At 36.8% G+C, this 14,741-nt stretch overlaps 1 protein-coding gene across 6 annotated transcripts; it reads right to left on the reverse strand.

Moving 5' to 3' along the window:
* Positions 1 to 477: 477 nt before the first annotated feature.
* Positions 478 to 14,503, reverse strand: zbed4 (zinc finger, BED-type containing 4). 6 transcript variants are annotated; one of them, XM_006633480.3, is made up of 3 exons: positions 13,718 to 14,371; positions 5,157 to 5,483; positions 478 to 5,042 (listed from the first exon to the last, which is right to left on the reverse strand). In XM_006633480.3, exons 2-3 carry the CDS (start codon positions 5,242 to 5,244, stop codon positions 1,324 to 1,326), a joined length of 3,807 nt encoding a protein of 1,268 aa, XP_006633543.2. In that variant the 5' UTR covers positions 5,245 to 5,483; positions 13,718 to 14,371; the 3' UTR covers positions 478 to 1,323. The 6 variants fall into 6 exon arrangements, with proteins under 6 accessions (XP_006633543.2, XP_015208056.2, XP_015208054.2 ...); XM_015352570.2 differs by lacking the exon at positions 13,718 to 14,371 and adding an exon at positions 14,466 to 14,503 and having other exon boundaries at positions 478 to 5,483; XM_015352568.2 differs by having other exon boundaries at positions 478 to 5,483; positions 13,718 to 14,370.
* Positions 14,504 to 14,741: the final 238 nt, after the last annotated feature.

Raw genomic sequence — 14,741 nt, forward strand, 5'->3', positions numbered from 1 at the left:
ACTATTAAAGTGGGATTAAACTGATCAGAAGTTATCACACTGCTGTATTAACCAAAGAAGTATTAGGTTTTTATGCCAAATTGGAAGTCAATAATTCACAGCTTCCCTCAATGGATTGTTGATTTTGGATGTACATACACTTAGATGCAAATTTCAGTGATAATCATCTCAGTGGCAAATCGTGGTTGTGAGTTACCAGAGGAGCTACTGAAATACTGTGGTCAACTGATGGGGCTGTTGATCCCCTGAGCAGATCTTCATGATAATTCATCTTTTATCATAGTTATTGTAAAGACAAGGACAAGCAACTGGCAAAACTATACCCTTAAATTTTACAAATGTCAACCTAATAAGTGTAGTTCAAAAGGATAACTACATTTCTGAAGCAGTTTTATTTGTATGTGACCTGTACAGTAAACCACAAACACCATAGAAATATAAATAAATGAGTTGTGTGCTTGAAAATAAAACAGAAGCTAAAGTTGAAATCCATTTATCATTGTGAAGTAAAACATAACTATGCTCTATCTGGGGTTTCATATTACATGGTATGGTATTCATTCAGCTACCAGAACTATTTTAGGAACGCAGAGACCTAATTCTAAACATCCAAGGGAAAAGGCTTTATTTACAGTTTACCAGGTAATTATTATGGTTCCAGTCTTAATGTTTTCACAATTATCAAATTCTGTATTGAAATGAATATTTATAAATGTACATTGTATATTTACTAGACAGTGACCCATAATTTAATCCCTCAGAAGTAAACTTCAATTGTGCTTAAAAGATAAAAGTATATTTTGAACAGAGATTGCTTGTAGTTTGTAATACAGTACTAATATACATTGTTGTTTAGAAATGCAGTAATTTCCAAAAGAAAACTATATCTAATTTAGACAGTACCATTATCCACAATTTCACAATGAAAGAATAAAATAAAATTACATTATGGTATTGTATTATACATTTTTCAGTCACAGCATTTTTGGGCCACATTATTTAAAAAAAACATTATGTAGCACCTAGTTCCTACTATTCATAAACACTTAAATTTATGGTCTAGAACTTGGTTAAACATCAGTTAAGTATTTACATCATCATTTTGACCTGAAGAAGTTTGTATAAGGCACAAGGAGAAAAAAAATATAAAACTGAAAAAATAAAAATACAGCAACAATTATTTACCTAACCTACAGCTAAATCACGACCTTCCCTGATACCCACCCCCCACCCCACCCCACATACACACTCACAGATACTCCCCTAGTACATAGGCTTTCTCAAGTTGTCAGGTGTAGGAACAGTAGTACAGGCATTATCTATTCAGTACTGAAAATATATTAAGGGAAGGTTAACCTTTAAAAAGATAAGTCTTTCTATATTCTCCAGCATTGGTCTGGAGTGATTCAAGGTACAGCTTTTACTTGCAGTACTGAACAGTGTCTCTGATGGAATAATGCTCGGAGGGCAGCCCACATATCGAACAGCAACTTTGGCAAGATCCGGCCATAAGAATTTTTTAAGGTTCCAATAATCAAGAGGATCACAACTTTGATCAACAATTTCTTCCTCCAAGTATTCATGGACAGCAAGCTCAGAGGATTTGGGTCTATCTTCTTGTTTTATTTTGTTCCTGATATCGTCCATAAGTGCCCAGAGATTATCATTGTTACTGACGGTACTGTTAGATGAAGCTGGAGCTTCACTACATCCATTAGAAACCAAAGGCTTAAGCTCTGCTGAGGTAGACGTTAATGCTTCTAGTTCTCGGATGAGGTCTTGCTTACACTGTTCCGCTTCTTCCTCTGTGAATAAGGAGGTTTTGTACCGAGGATCCAACATTGTAGCCCAAGTGTACCTTGGATCATGAAGTGTGGAGGACATTCGGCTTACCATTGCCTCCTTCAAGGACTTAAGCATATTATCTATGCCCATGGTCTCATCAAAAAGCATATCTATCTTCCGATTGAGAATGTGAATGAGTGGAATAACTTGGCCAAGTGTAGCTGTCCGAGTACTCATTTCCCTGCATGCAACCTCAAAGGGTTTTAAAGCATTGCAAACTGACTGCATCACCTCCCATTGATCGCAGCTGATAAGTTCCCTGAAATTGCACTCAATGGACATCTCATCAATGGCTTTCTTCTGTTCAACTAAACGTTCAAGCATGTAGAAGGAGGTTTTCCACTTGGAAGGAACATCTTGAACCAGATGATTTTCAGGCAGGTTGTAGATTTTTTGCAGTTCTGCCAACTTCTCTTTTGCTTTTGCTGAACGATGGACACGCTCACAAATTTTCCTTGCAATGCTCAGCAAATTTTGAACCATTCTCTGACTCTTTATGGCTTCGCTAACAATGAGGTCAATCGTGTGTCCGAAACATTGCAAGCTTGAATGTTCATTGTCATCAAGCATGTTTCCAATACTCTGATTATCAGTTATTGTGAAGCCTATTTTCAGACCTGAGGAAATGATCCAGGTGTCCCACAAATACTCAAGCTGCTTCTGAATGTTCATCATATTGTAGTCACAGTCAATCTGAGAAACACTGAGAAGAGCAGAGCAGTGAAAATCCTGTCCTTGAGGCCGTACACAGGACTCAAATGTAACCCAGTGAGCTGTAAGAATCAGGTACTCTCTTGTTTGGTTGCTGACCCAAATGCTTGTTGTAAAATGAACAATACCACTTTCAGCTTCTTTTAGGTGAGTGACAATCACCTCTTTCACTCTCTCATACATCTCTGGTATGGCAGTGCTGGTAAAGTATGTAGCTGAAGGCAGAGAGTACTGTGGTTGCAAGTATTCCAGTAATCTGTTCAGACCAACATTCTCCACAAGGGATGAAGGCTGGAGGTCCAATGCAAGCATCTCTGCAACAAGTTTGGTGATTTTTTTGGCAACTGGATGATATTCATTATATCTTTCATTATTGTCTTCATAAGATGATGTATCCATTAATTCTGGTTTTGCTTGCAAGTTTGCCGAGGATGATAACACCACACCTGAGATGCTGCTGTTGTTTTCAAGAACATGTCCATGGAATCTCTGCATGTGTCTGAATAAACAACTTGTGCCAAGGTTTGTAGTCTTTTTGCCTCTACTTATGGTACGGCTACAGTGCAAACACACTACTTTTGTTGGATCCGTAGAACAAATAGAAAAGTGATTCCACAACTTGGAAGTCTTTTTGCTAAAAACCGGCAATGCATGAGGTTTCTTATCTTCAGCTACCGAGTTGTCAGTCACTTTACATGACAAGGCTTCTGCAGCAGCCAGAGTTGCATATGGTGATCTAGGAGATGATGAAACTTTGTCATATGTGCCTTTTTGGTTCTTCAGAACATTAGGATGTCGCCTCATCAGATGTCTCATTAAACAGCTAGTTCCAAAATCCCCTCGCTTTCCTCTGCTTATGACACATGGACAGTACCGACATAAAGCTTTCAGATGGTCAACCGGGGAAACTATGAAATGGTGCCAAACTTCTGATTTCACTCTTTTCATTATTTTTTTATTTTGTTGAAAAACTGAACTCTGATCTTCATTTACACTTGGACCTTCAGAAAGATCATCCGGAGAGGACGTCAGAGGGAGATCTTTTTCACTCAGTCCTTCTGACAAAGACGCTGCACCAACTGGCATTTCTAATGAGGACTGTCCTGAGGGCAGATGATATGACACATCATTCGACTCCTCTCTGACATCCATACTTTCACTGAGATTTTGCGATACCTCGTCAGATGTCCTTTCTGGAGACAAGGAGATAAAAGAAGACTCTTTTCTGAATTTTGACTCACTTGCATCTTGAAGCTGGAAGGAGGGTAACAAAGTGGGTGGTGTTGTATACGGTGGTGGAATGCTGGAACCATTTCCATTTTCTTCAATAACAATGTCCCGGTGAGCTCTCCACATATGACGAATAAGACAACTTGTTCCCAGATCTTTCCCATTCTTACCTCGGCTGAATTCATTCATACAGTGTATACACACTGCTTTAGAACTATCTGCAGGTGATAAATAAAAATGCTTCCAGACTGCTGATCTCCTTCTAGAATTTGAATTTTTTGGAGTTGCAAGAATGCGGTCTGATACACCATCCGTAGCATCTTCATTATGGCTGTTACTGGAATGTGGGGATAAAGTAATGCAGTTGTCGTTTTTGGCACACTTCTCTAATTTTGGTGTAACTGGAAACACTTCTTTGGATGGAAACTCTTCTGTGTTCTCTGTAGAGGACACCGTACTTGAAGTGTTTTTCTGTGACACTAAAGTAGAACCAGCTGCCAGCTCCCCATTGTTATTTGGTGAAGTTACGGGAGGTAATAAAGAAGAGCCAACTGAACTAGCTAAAGTACTTGATGGGAATTCACTCTCCTGTAAAAGAACAGTAGGGTGTGCCCTTCGCACATGCCTCATGAGACAACTCGTACTAAGGTCTTTTTCATTTTTCCCCCGACTGAACTCTTTCATACAGTACATACAGATTGCTTTGGTACTATCTCGTGGGGATATGAAGAAATGATTCCAAGCGGGAGATTTTTTCCTGGGATTAACGTTACTTCTCATTGAAGACAAAAGACTTTGTGTGACCGCATCCATGGCCACATCGTATAGAGTACTATGGTACCCAGTAAGCAAATTACTGTATTCATCATTTTCTCGAGAATTATATCGGCCTAAGGAACTGAATAAGGCTGAACTTGGATCATTAATACTCTCATCAGCCATGTTTTCTGGTTCCTCCTTAATGTGGATACTAACATCATTTTCTGCAGGTTCTTTGCTCATTCTTTTAATCTTAATCTTTATAGAACGTTCTGCTTTCCTGGAACCTGAAACATGGAATTCATTCAAACTTGGGCCCTCATTTAATCCACCTGGAGAGCTGAGAGAGTCGTCTTTGTCACACATCTCTTCAGAAGACGAAATGTCTGCTGCAGCTGCATCCATTGTTGCTTGTTCACAAGTAAGTTGAGGAGTCATATCTTCTGATAGCATTTCTGGAGAGGAGGACAGAGATGGGACTTCAGTAGCCAGTGCTCCTGGAGAACAGGAAACAGATTTTGTGTCCATGGTGTCATACACTGTACTACTGTATGTATTAAAAACACTTCCATAATTTTCTTGTTCTTTAATTTTCACACTTTCTTTTTCACCTTCTGGTTTTATATCTTCTTCCATTAAATCAATTTGCTTTGGGCTTTCATTGTTGCTAATTTGGGGCAGGTTTTCCTCACCATCCATTTTAGCAGACTTAGAATTCTGCTTTAAAACAAATGTCCTTATTAAAAACAGCCAGTCATGAATTCTTTCTGTAGTTTAGAATCATGGGGTCTTCCTTTTGATTAACATTCAAAAGATATTCAGTGTATTAAGGGTCCATCACAATGTCTATCAAAGATCAACCAAACACCAGGTGAGTGTGACTCTCCTTTTGCATTAATGATGGTGGAATCTTTTGTCTTTTTGTTATTCTGGATCACCTGTGGAAAGATAAATGAAAATACATAAGACATTTTCATTTTTAGATTACAGACTAGCTATCATTAGAACAAATGAAAATCAGTAGAGCAAAATCAACCATTACCAGGATTTTCCATATTTAGTTTAACTATATTGTGTTACAATTGTACAATGCAGTAGGAATCAGTCAGGAGTAAGCAAATATACTTCCAGACTTCAAGCAAGTTCTGTTCTTTTTAGCCTATTAGTGTTGTACATCTCTAGTCTTGAACAGGCAAAACTAAAGGGGAACTGATTTAAGTATTTTCAAATCCTCACAAGCTTTGACAAAGATCTTCTTTAAAAAAATAAACACTGCAACCCAAAACACATTACAAGTCAAAACTTTGTGGAAGTGCATGTTATATTGATTTTCTTTCATTAACTGTCATTTTAGAATGTGTATTATTTTTTGCTAGATAAATTAATGTCATATAACTTGTATTAAATATAGCACTATGGACAAATGCATCTGCCCAACACAACTACAATAGAAATATATACAGTAAATGCATATATGCAAGAGTATATACAAGACTGACATTTATAAAAGAAAGGCATAACTGTAAATTAACCACACTTCTACAATATTAACAGTTGTATTTGGAAAATAAGAACTTTCCTTAGAATATTTTTTATGGTATTCTTTTACACATACAGCTAGAGAAATAAAATAATTAATTATAAGTAACAGACACACACTACACTAATACTTTAAGAAACAATCCTGTGAAAATGCTTTTAAAAAAGAGGTATTTCAGAATAATTCAGATGAAAAATAATATATTCTTTAGAAATTGTGCATAAATTAACTCAACCTTTTCATTTAGTGATGACTATGCAATAAGAAACCGTGTTAATGCACGAAGGCAACTGCATTTTATGCTATAAAAGAGATTGGCAATCCGTTAAGAAATGTAAATCTATTTAAGAATAAAAGAACAGTTAGAACCAACAGCAAGTAATTTGAACAATCTGTTTGGTAGCTAGCTGTAATTTATTTTGAGGATCTCATCAAGTCTGTTCTTGAAAAAAGCCAGAATATTGGATTCAAAGCCATAACCGGGTACCATATTTATTATTTATTATCTTCTGGCATGCATATGATGCACAAACTGTTTCTATAAACTCCAGAACTAATTCTGCTGCTACCATCATTAGTGACATCATCAATAAAGATGAGTGAGCCAAGTTCCAGAGGTGGCTAAGCATCACAATTGAGCTGTTGTTGTTTCGAGCATCAGCAGTTCAGTTTCTCTACTTTACAGTATTTAGTTCTTATTTTCTCCACTTTCCAGTACTTAAAGATTTATTTTGGTCTCATATTTCCGGAAAACTGTTCCAAAGTTCACCCTTTTCATCTTTAAACTTCAGAGGTGATTCTGATGCATCGTGCACATAATGTCATAGCCTGGACCAGTAAGGCAGTCTCATAAGTGCTACTGTGAATAAAGACTTGAGATTGTCTGGAATTTGCTATCCAGCCATGCTGTGAAGCCAGTCTTCTGGCTTTGATTCAGAAATGGCTGGTTGAGACGCTTGGATCAAATAGTTACTAATCATCATACAAGCTAAATGACATTAGATCTGTCTAATGGACTCTTCTTATTTATAACATTTATTTTCTTCAGCGCCATTAAAACTGAAAGTTTAATCTCCATTGTATCTAATCAAATAACAATAAGCACTATATTATTTAAAACCAGCACTCCATTGTCACATTTGTCATTTAAATAATTCCTTAAAATTTTCAAAAACTATCTGAATACAAATAGCTTAAAATGTGCAGTCACCACAAATCCTAAGCCAATCATGCAGGTGTTGTCAGATGTCTGTAAAACATTATTTAAATGAAAAATGTGTTAACTCACATGAGTATTACTACTTGAGAAAAGTAACACATTAATATTAACACTTTGTATTTTTTTAGGCTAAGAACTAGGTGTACTAATACATAACATCTGAATTTGTCAAATAAAATGTATTCTTTAAAAAAACAAGTGTTTCAACAACTTAAGACAAATTACTTTTACTACCAAAATCATTTTCAGTTTTAACCTAACATAAACAACCAGTATAAAATATGTTGTATTTTTAACCGATGCCTTTTCTCTTGAACGGTGTATGTGCATCAAACACTGCTGGAGTGCAAATGCTTTTTATCTTTGTGGAAAAAGCTTTGCATTTCCTCAAAGCTGTCTTAGCATTAAGACCCCAAATACTGTTTTAAAGATTTTTAAAAAGTTTAGAATTCATAAGAAAGCTTGAGTGCACTGCCATAGTCATACTTAAAGAGTGAAAAATGAAGAGAACAGGAGATTACATTTCTAGGAGACTACAGGAACAGATGCGTGATGTTAAATGTTGTGAACACATAAATAATCTTGCAAAACTATGATCTCATCAAAAATAACTAAACAATAAATCATCATTATTACTCATGCATGAAAGCCTCATAATACATTCTGTATATATTAAAGTGTTTTACTTTAGGTCTTTGGATGGAATAAGATGCACAAAGGTTTTTGGGGAAATGTCTAAAGTGACCAAATTCTTTTAATCTTATCAAGTCAAGATACAAAGTTTTTAACAGCACATAAGCAGTTAATTTATTCATAAAATAAATCACCAACACATCACATTTTGATGGACGGTCAAGAGTGATCCATACAATGACTTGCCTAAGTATGAAATTCTGACAAAACTCCTCAGCTGTCGGCTATTTCACTCTTATCTGTGGAATCGCCAGAAGGTAAGTGGGTATCAAATACTGCAATTCTTAGCAACATTTTGCACAGGCAAACATTCTGACAACAACATTAGATTCTTATACAATATTTAAACTACATGGGGTAACAAAAACAGATGTTTACATCATGTAATTGAAGAACACCATTTTTAATTATGTTGCAATCAGATTTAAGACACTAAGTAATAAATAAGCAACATCTGTGACAATTGGTTATAATGAACCTACTATGAAGATATCAATGCTGGGGGTGGGATGGACTTGGCATAGGGTAACACTACGATCATTTAAAAAATAGAACAATTTATTAGCATAGTATACGTATATTTTTGTATTATTATGTATTGTTATTATAAAGGTAAATAGACATTTCCATAGGAAAAGTGCGAAGAATGATCATTAAACACCTTTTAATGTAAAGCTGGTCTGGAATAAGTATTCTATCCACCATCAGAAAGCTGCCAGAGAGCAAGTGCTCCATTAGTCCATTTTTTAGCAATCTTAGCAATCTGTGCAGACCACTCCACACACTCCTCTCTGGGATCTGTGCAGTGGTCATCATCTGAGGTATAGTTCATTGGGAACTACAGGGAGGTGACCACAAAACTCAGCAAGCACAACAATACAAACAAAATGACAACCCTTTTAGACTCTCTGGGCTGTTTTACAGCAGTTAAGGATGGCATATGGCACACATCATTCATAGGACAGAAAATGGTTTTGTTTCCTTCTATTTTTGTGATAATCTGTTTGGCAATTCTTAGGATACTGGGCATGAAAAGTAGTTCTTACAAATTAGCCTTTTTTGTGCACATGTAACTCAAAGATGCCAGGGTTACAATATTACATTTGGCAGGGCATTGAAACAAAACAAGCTCACAGTAACAACTAAATTGAAGTCCCTGATCATATGAAAAGTGAGGTTCCTGAAGGTGGAAAGTAGTAAAGATTTGTACATCATATATGCACAGGGCCATTGAAACTTGTAACACTATTGGTTAATCTTTGTAACAAAAACAATAGTGTGAAAGATGCAGAGTTCAATACAGTATTACAACTGCAAATGTTAAAATCCTAGAAAAGCTGAAAAGTAAATTCAAATTTGTGATCCCATATATCCTAGGTATGTGTTGCTGTATGTGCTGTAACTGGTTCATCGTGTCTTCTCATGGTAACAGCCGTATGTACCTTCTTGCTATTCATCTAAAAGACTGTTTAGTATTGTACCACATAACTAAGTCTTAAGCAAGTCAATAAAATTAATACATTTAACAGTTTACAATTTATGGCTTTTTTCAAATTTGGCATGTTTTTGGTTAGCATTAATGCCTCACAGGACTGGGGCTATGAGTTCTTTCCTAGGGTGCTATTTCCATGGAGTTTGTACAATCTCCCTGGGTTCATGTCTTTGGAGAACTGCAACTTAATAACAGAAAACCATACATTAATCAATGAAGTTCATGAGTGATGTCTATCTGGATACACTGTTTATCAACATTGTTAAGTCAGTACTCATTTTTAAATGTTAAAACTTTTACACGTTTAAAGTTGTCCTGAAATTACCTGCCTTAAGGTCTGCCACACAGAGACGGAAGCCAATCTAACACAATTCAACTCATAGAACAGTTCTTACGACAGTGGCTGCACATGATTATCCTTCTACCAGGCTGGAAGTCTTCAGATTTAGTGAATGACCATATTGAATATTGCAGTGGTGAGCTGCATGTGTATGCAAGCTGCAAAGGAATATGTAGAGGTTAATTCTACATTGAAAAGGAGAATGAAGAAAAATAGTGCAGAATACTGAATGTACTTTAGTTATGGGTGAGATCAGCTTTTATCGCTCTTTAAGTATGCGCCAAGTGTAGAGCAAGACTGACTGAGACTGACCAATCCCATGGTTGTCAACCAGCTGGGAAACAGGCTTAGACACCTCAATTTTTGTATCAACATAAGGCTACAGTAAATTCACAAACTGACTGACACTCAAAGTTACAATCAGGATAACTAGTTTTCTACTCTAGTCACTGTTAGAATCTAGAAGGGTAATTCATTACAATAAACATGTCTTAAATGATTTTCTAACTAACTAAACTATGGTTTCACTTAACAACCCAGATACCATTATATTCAGGAAAATGTATTTATTACATTTTTGACATAAGTAGGATGTTCCATCACACAGCTTTCATTAACCACAAAATGTATTCTTAATGTTCAGATTAGGATTTTTTTTTGTATAGAGTGAGAGCAGTTTTGCATAATTTCTGTACAGGTTGCAATCATGTTTGAAAATATTTTTCATAAAAAGTATAACAAGACAACTATTATCACTTTAACAAGAAGAATGACCTTATGCAAGCTCATACGTAACATAAAAGATAGCAACGTGATCATCACAAACACCATGTGGGTCATGAGCTGTGTCAGTCTAGTTTAAAATCACTTATGAATGGTGATCTTAAGGCAAAGAGCATCGGGTGACAAAGGTTAAATATAATCATTACAGGAAGATAAAGAAATAATTGATTATATTTGTATTCCCCCTTTCGTTAAAGTGTATAAAACAGGACTTGTCTCACAGAGGTTAATGTTTACAATTCAATGTTTGGAATTACGGTAAAAAAATAAACGCATTTCTATTGACTGTTTCCCTTACAACACACAATAAATTCACCAATCACCATCACAGCAAATTTTGCCCATCTGCCCAATTTGTCCCTCATAACCCTCATGATCATCACTAGGTTACCAGCCCCCATGGGTTCTAAATGAGTAGTTCATTGTGTTTATTTACATCGTATCCTCAAAGACCTGACACTGTCTCTTTCCCTGTCAGTTTACTGCTTTATCATAAGCCTCATGCTTTTAACAGTTACAAATCATTCTGAAACAAATATCACTATGGTGAAATGACATATTCCACCACATTAACATCGCCCTCTCTGGTATGTTTTGTCAGATCTTCTATAAAAACATTGCATTCTGTAAAAAAAATAAGAATATTAAGTAATGACACTATGTTGTGCATCAATGATAACCACAGTATGAATGGCACATTCCTTTTTATTTTAACCAACACACTGTATTTCTATATCATCAGGTTCCTTTGACAACTTAAAACAAGGTTCTTGGCTAGTTCAACTACTTTGTGACATATTCACCACATGGTGCTATTACCTTCGTAAAGTACTATATAAATTTTTTCAACTTCTACTCAGTAAAGTGTTTAGCTGAAAGTATCTGCAGTTATTTCTTTACTCTTTGAATTATGTATATTTGAAGCTCAAGGATTAAGAAAATGTTTTTAGTTTAAAATGAATTTGGAATACTATCAAACATTCAATTAACACTGTTAATTAAGACGTCAAACACTACAGTATCCCGAAACACAACAGAAATATAATTAATATAAACAGGGACAGCATTTGACAGGGTGAATGGGTAATAAGCTATGAATACAGATTCCCTCTGTAGAAATAACTCAACTTTAGCTCCCTGCTGAAGCAGTGCACCATGTGAACACAAAAGTAAACTTTTCTTCAGTCCACATTTTCACTGATCTATCAAAAGGGGATCCATTACCAGACTAAGAAAAGTCAGTCTACAGCCTGGCTGAAACAAATGCAATACACTGCCAGTGGTTTTACTGTCAGGGGATAGGAGACCACAAGTCATAACTCAATCTTCACGATTTATGAATATATACAAAACAGACTATTTTTGACAGAACTTCACAATAAAGTGTTTTTTTGTCTCATTCCTCTATATACAAAATATACTTTCGTAACTACCATGATGCACCTCTTCTAAATCATTGTGATATGAATACCTGATATGAATTGAGGACCTGTACATTGATTCTCCTTTTTATAGCTCTGCACTTGTGTATAGTATGGTAATAAGCACTGTATAGCACTGGAGGGACTGTATGTACAGCACCAGTTTCAACCGAGTTCGTCTTAGCATCTTACATGTGATTGGAGAGTATCGTATTCCAAGGCATTTACTGAATAACTTAGTACTGAACAAGTATATAAACATCATATTCTAACTGTGATAAGCCACATACATAACACGAAAACAAAAGCAGACTAGATTTATAAGAAAATACATCTACTGGGTAGCTAATGCACATTTACTAAACCGCACTTCTAGCCATACGTTTTATTAGTGATACCACCACGATTTTTCATTTTGCACTGAACATACGAGACAATTAAAACCTTGCATCTCACTGTACGCTCCGATTTAATTTTATTTTGCGTAATTGGCGTTCGTATTGCTATAATTAATTGACAGATGAGCAACTCCACGTTGATTGTCAACAGACACACGACTCCGTATTTTAGGGTCTGACTTATAATACCGTTTTAATGAAAAAACGAGGCTTTAAAAATACTGCCTGTCAAAAGACAAAAAGGCATAAACAGCTTCGGCATCGTATTAGATCGTGGTCTCTTACATATACCGATCGAGTGCACCAAACTCGCATACATACTCTAGTGCAATGAGAGTGGAAAGTACAACGCGATAAAAAGGGGGACAGGTACAGTACACAATCTTTGGGGTCTGTAATAAAACGCGGAATAGCCTACCTACGCAAAAAACATGAACTGTAAGGTTTCACCCGGAACTTCAACAGAAAGGTTTCTTTTTTCTCTGGACAATGTGCGAGTAAGCAAAGAATAACCCTCAAAGTACATATACAGCGGACTTTACATAAAGTCCTCTACACGTGTAGCTACTAAGCTCTTAAAATACCTGAAACGTTTAGGTTTTAACCAGGTGAGAAACGTCAAGATTTTCAACTTTTCCGGTTTAATGTTCTTTTAGGGGCACAGTGACATCATTTTGCCATAATGCTGTAAACTGGATCATTTTGACTTGGAAAAAAAATGCTACCTATTCTGCATCTATCAAGACAAAAGCAAAGACGACTGGATCAAGGTTGTTTTAATCCGCGATTGTCGTTACCTTCACCACAGCTCACCTTTATACGAAAGGGAACATCCTTTGAATAAGACATGAATCATTTTTTCTGCTCTGCCCAATGCATTGATACTGTCAGCTACCAGTTACCCGAACAAAAGAACACAAGGCCTACCTCCGTCACACCACAGACAACAACAAAAACACTGGCGAAAACACGCACTGAAATTTACCTTGCTGTGACAGTGATCCAAAAAAAGAAAAAGAAATCCAAAGTCTAGTAAACTTCACTGTATGACATTTCAATTTCCTAAACGAGACGACCAGATGGGGTTCCTTGCTTTCCTATCCCAGTACAGGCCCGGCCATGTTAGGCCAAACAGGAACTCAACCTGGTGAGGCAGAACCAGATCCTGGCAGCAGAACACTGGAAGAACCAGCCGGAGAACCGGATCAGCCCAACACCCTCACACATCTCCACTGCAAGCCAGCCTTTCAGAGCAGAGCCGCCGAAAGCGCTACGCACGTACCTACCTTGATGCCCTGAGATGTAGTACAATCAGTTTCGGTAACCAAATAGTTAAATTAAAAAGTGTTTAATTGAAGTGAAGAGTCAATTAGTTCGTCGCTTTGTCTCCCCTGCAGTTAACAGCAGCAGCTCTACAGCGTAGGACGGAAGGAACGTGCTTTTATGACGTCATAGGGTTGAAGGGTTTCCAAAATGGCGCCGTTGTAGTAAAAAAAGGAAAACAAACCCTTTTCCTGAATGCGCGGCGTCTGAACTGTATAATTACCCATTCTTTGATATTACGTTTTGCGTTTTTGTTTCAAAATGATCTTATGCCCTTTAGCCGAATGGCCACTTGCTATCACCCATATGTCTAGTGAAACAGATATTTATATTCGACATAAACTTAAGATTGATACAGTTGAGTATGTTTTGTTTTCCTGTCTCACTCGGCACTAATCTGAGGTCATGTTTTTATAGGCCAGATTTGCGCAGCCAGCAGAGACGTGCGTTCTAGGAGGACTCCTGCGTAACGTCACTTAGTTCCACCCGGAGAAATCTGTGCAGATTTTGCGCAGAGCTGAGAAGTTCCTGCAAGAGACTGTCTGCGGCAGTGAACCAATAGGATAACGCAGAGGTCAAGAATGACCGGCATTTTAATCGCTCTCGAGCAAAACTACCGGCAGTTGCATTTATTTGCATTTCGTGTCGTCTTCCGCTGTGCAGCGGTGCCGTTAAGTTTGGAATAGGTTGTTTCTGTAGTTTAGTAGTTACCTTTGACGTCAAGTATATAGGATCCACAAGCGGAAAGCTCGGGCGAAATGAGAACACAGCCCTGTTACACGGGGTTTCTTGACCTAGAGGGTCACTTCCAGGGGTAGGGATGCGCCATTAGGTGGGGCAAAGAAAAGCTTTGAATCTGCATTTAATTGTCGTGTTTTTAGGTTTTGTCATGTAGGAGTCTTACTGCAACTATGTGAAATATCACATCTGAATACTTTAAATTAGATGTTGTAAACATCATAAAGACTGGTGTAACTTACCAGGTCA

This window comes from Lepisosteus oculatus, chromosome 7 (genome assembly GCF_040954835.1).
Source record: "Lepisosteus oculatus isolate fLepOcu1 chromosome 7, fLepOcu1.hap2, whole genome shotgun sequence".
In the NCBI taxonomy this organism is placed as follows: domain Eukaryota; kingdom Metazoa; phylum Chordata; class Actinopteri; order Semionotiformes; family Lepisosteidae; genus Lepisosteus; species Lepisosteus oculatus.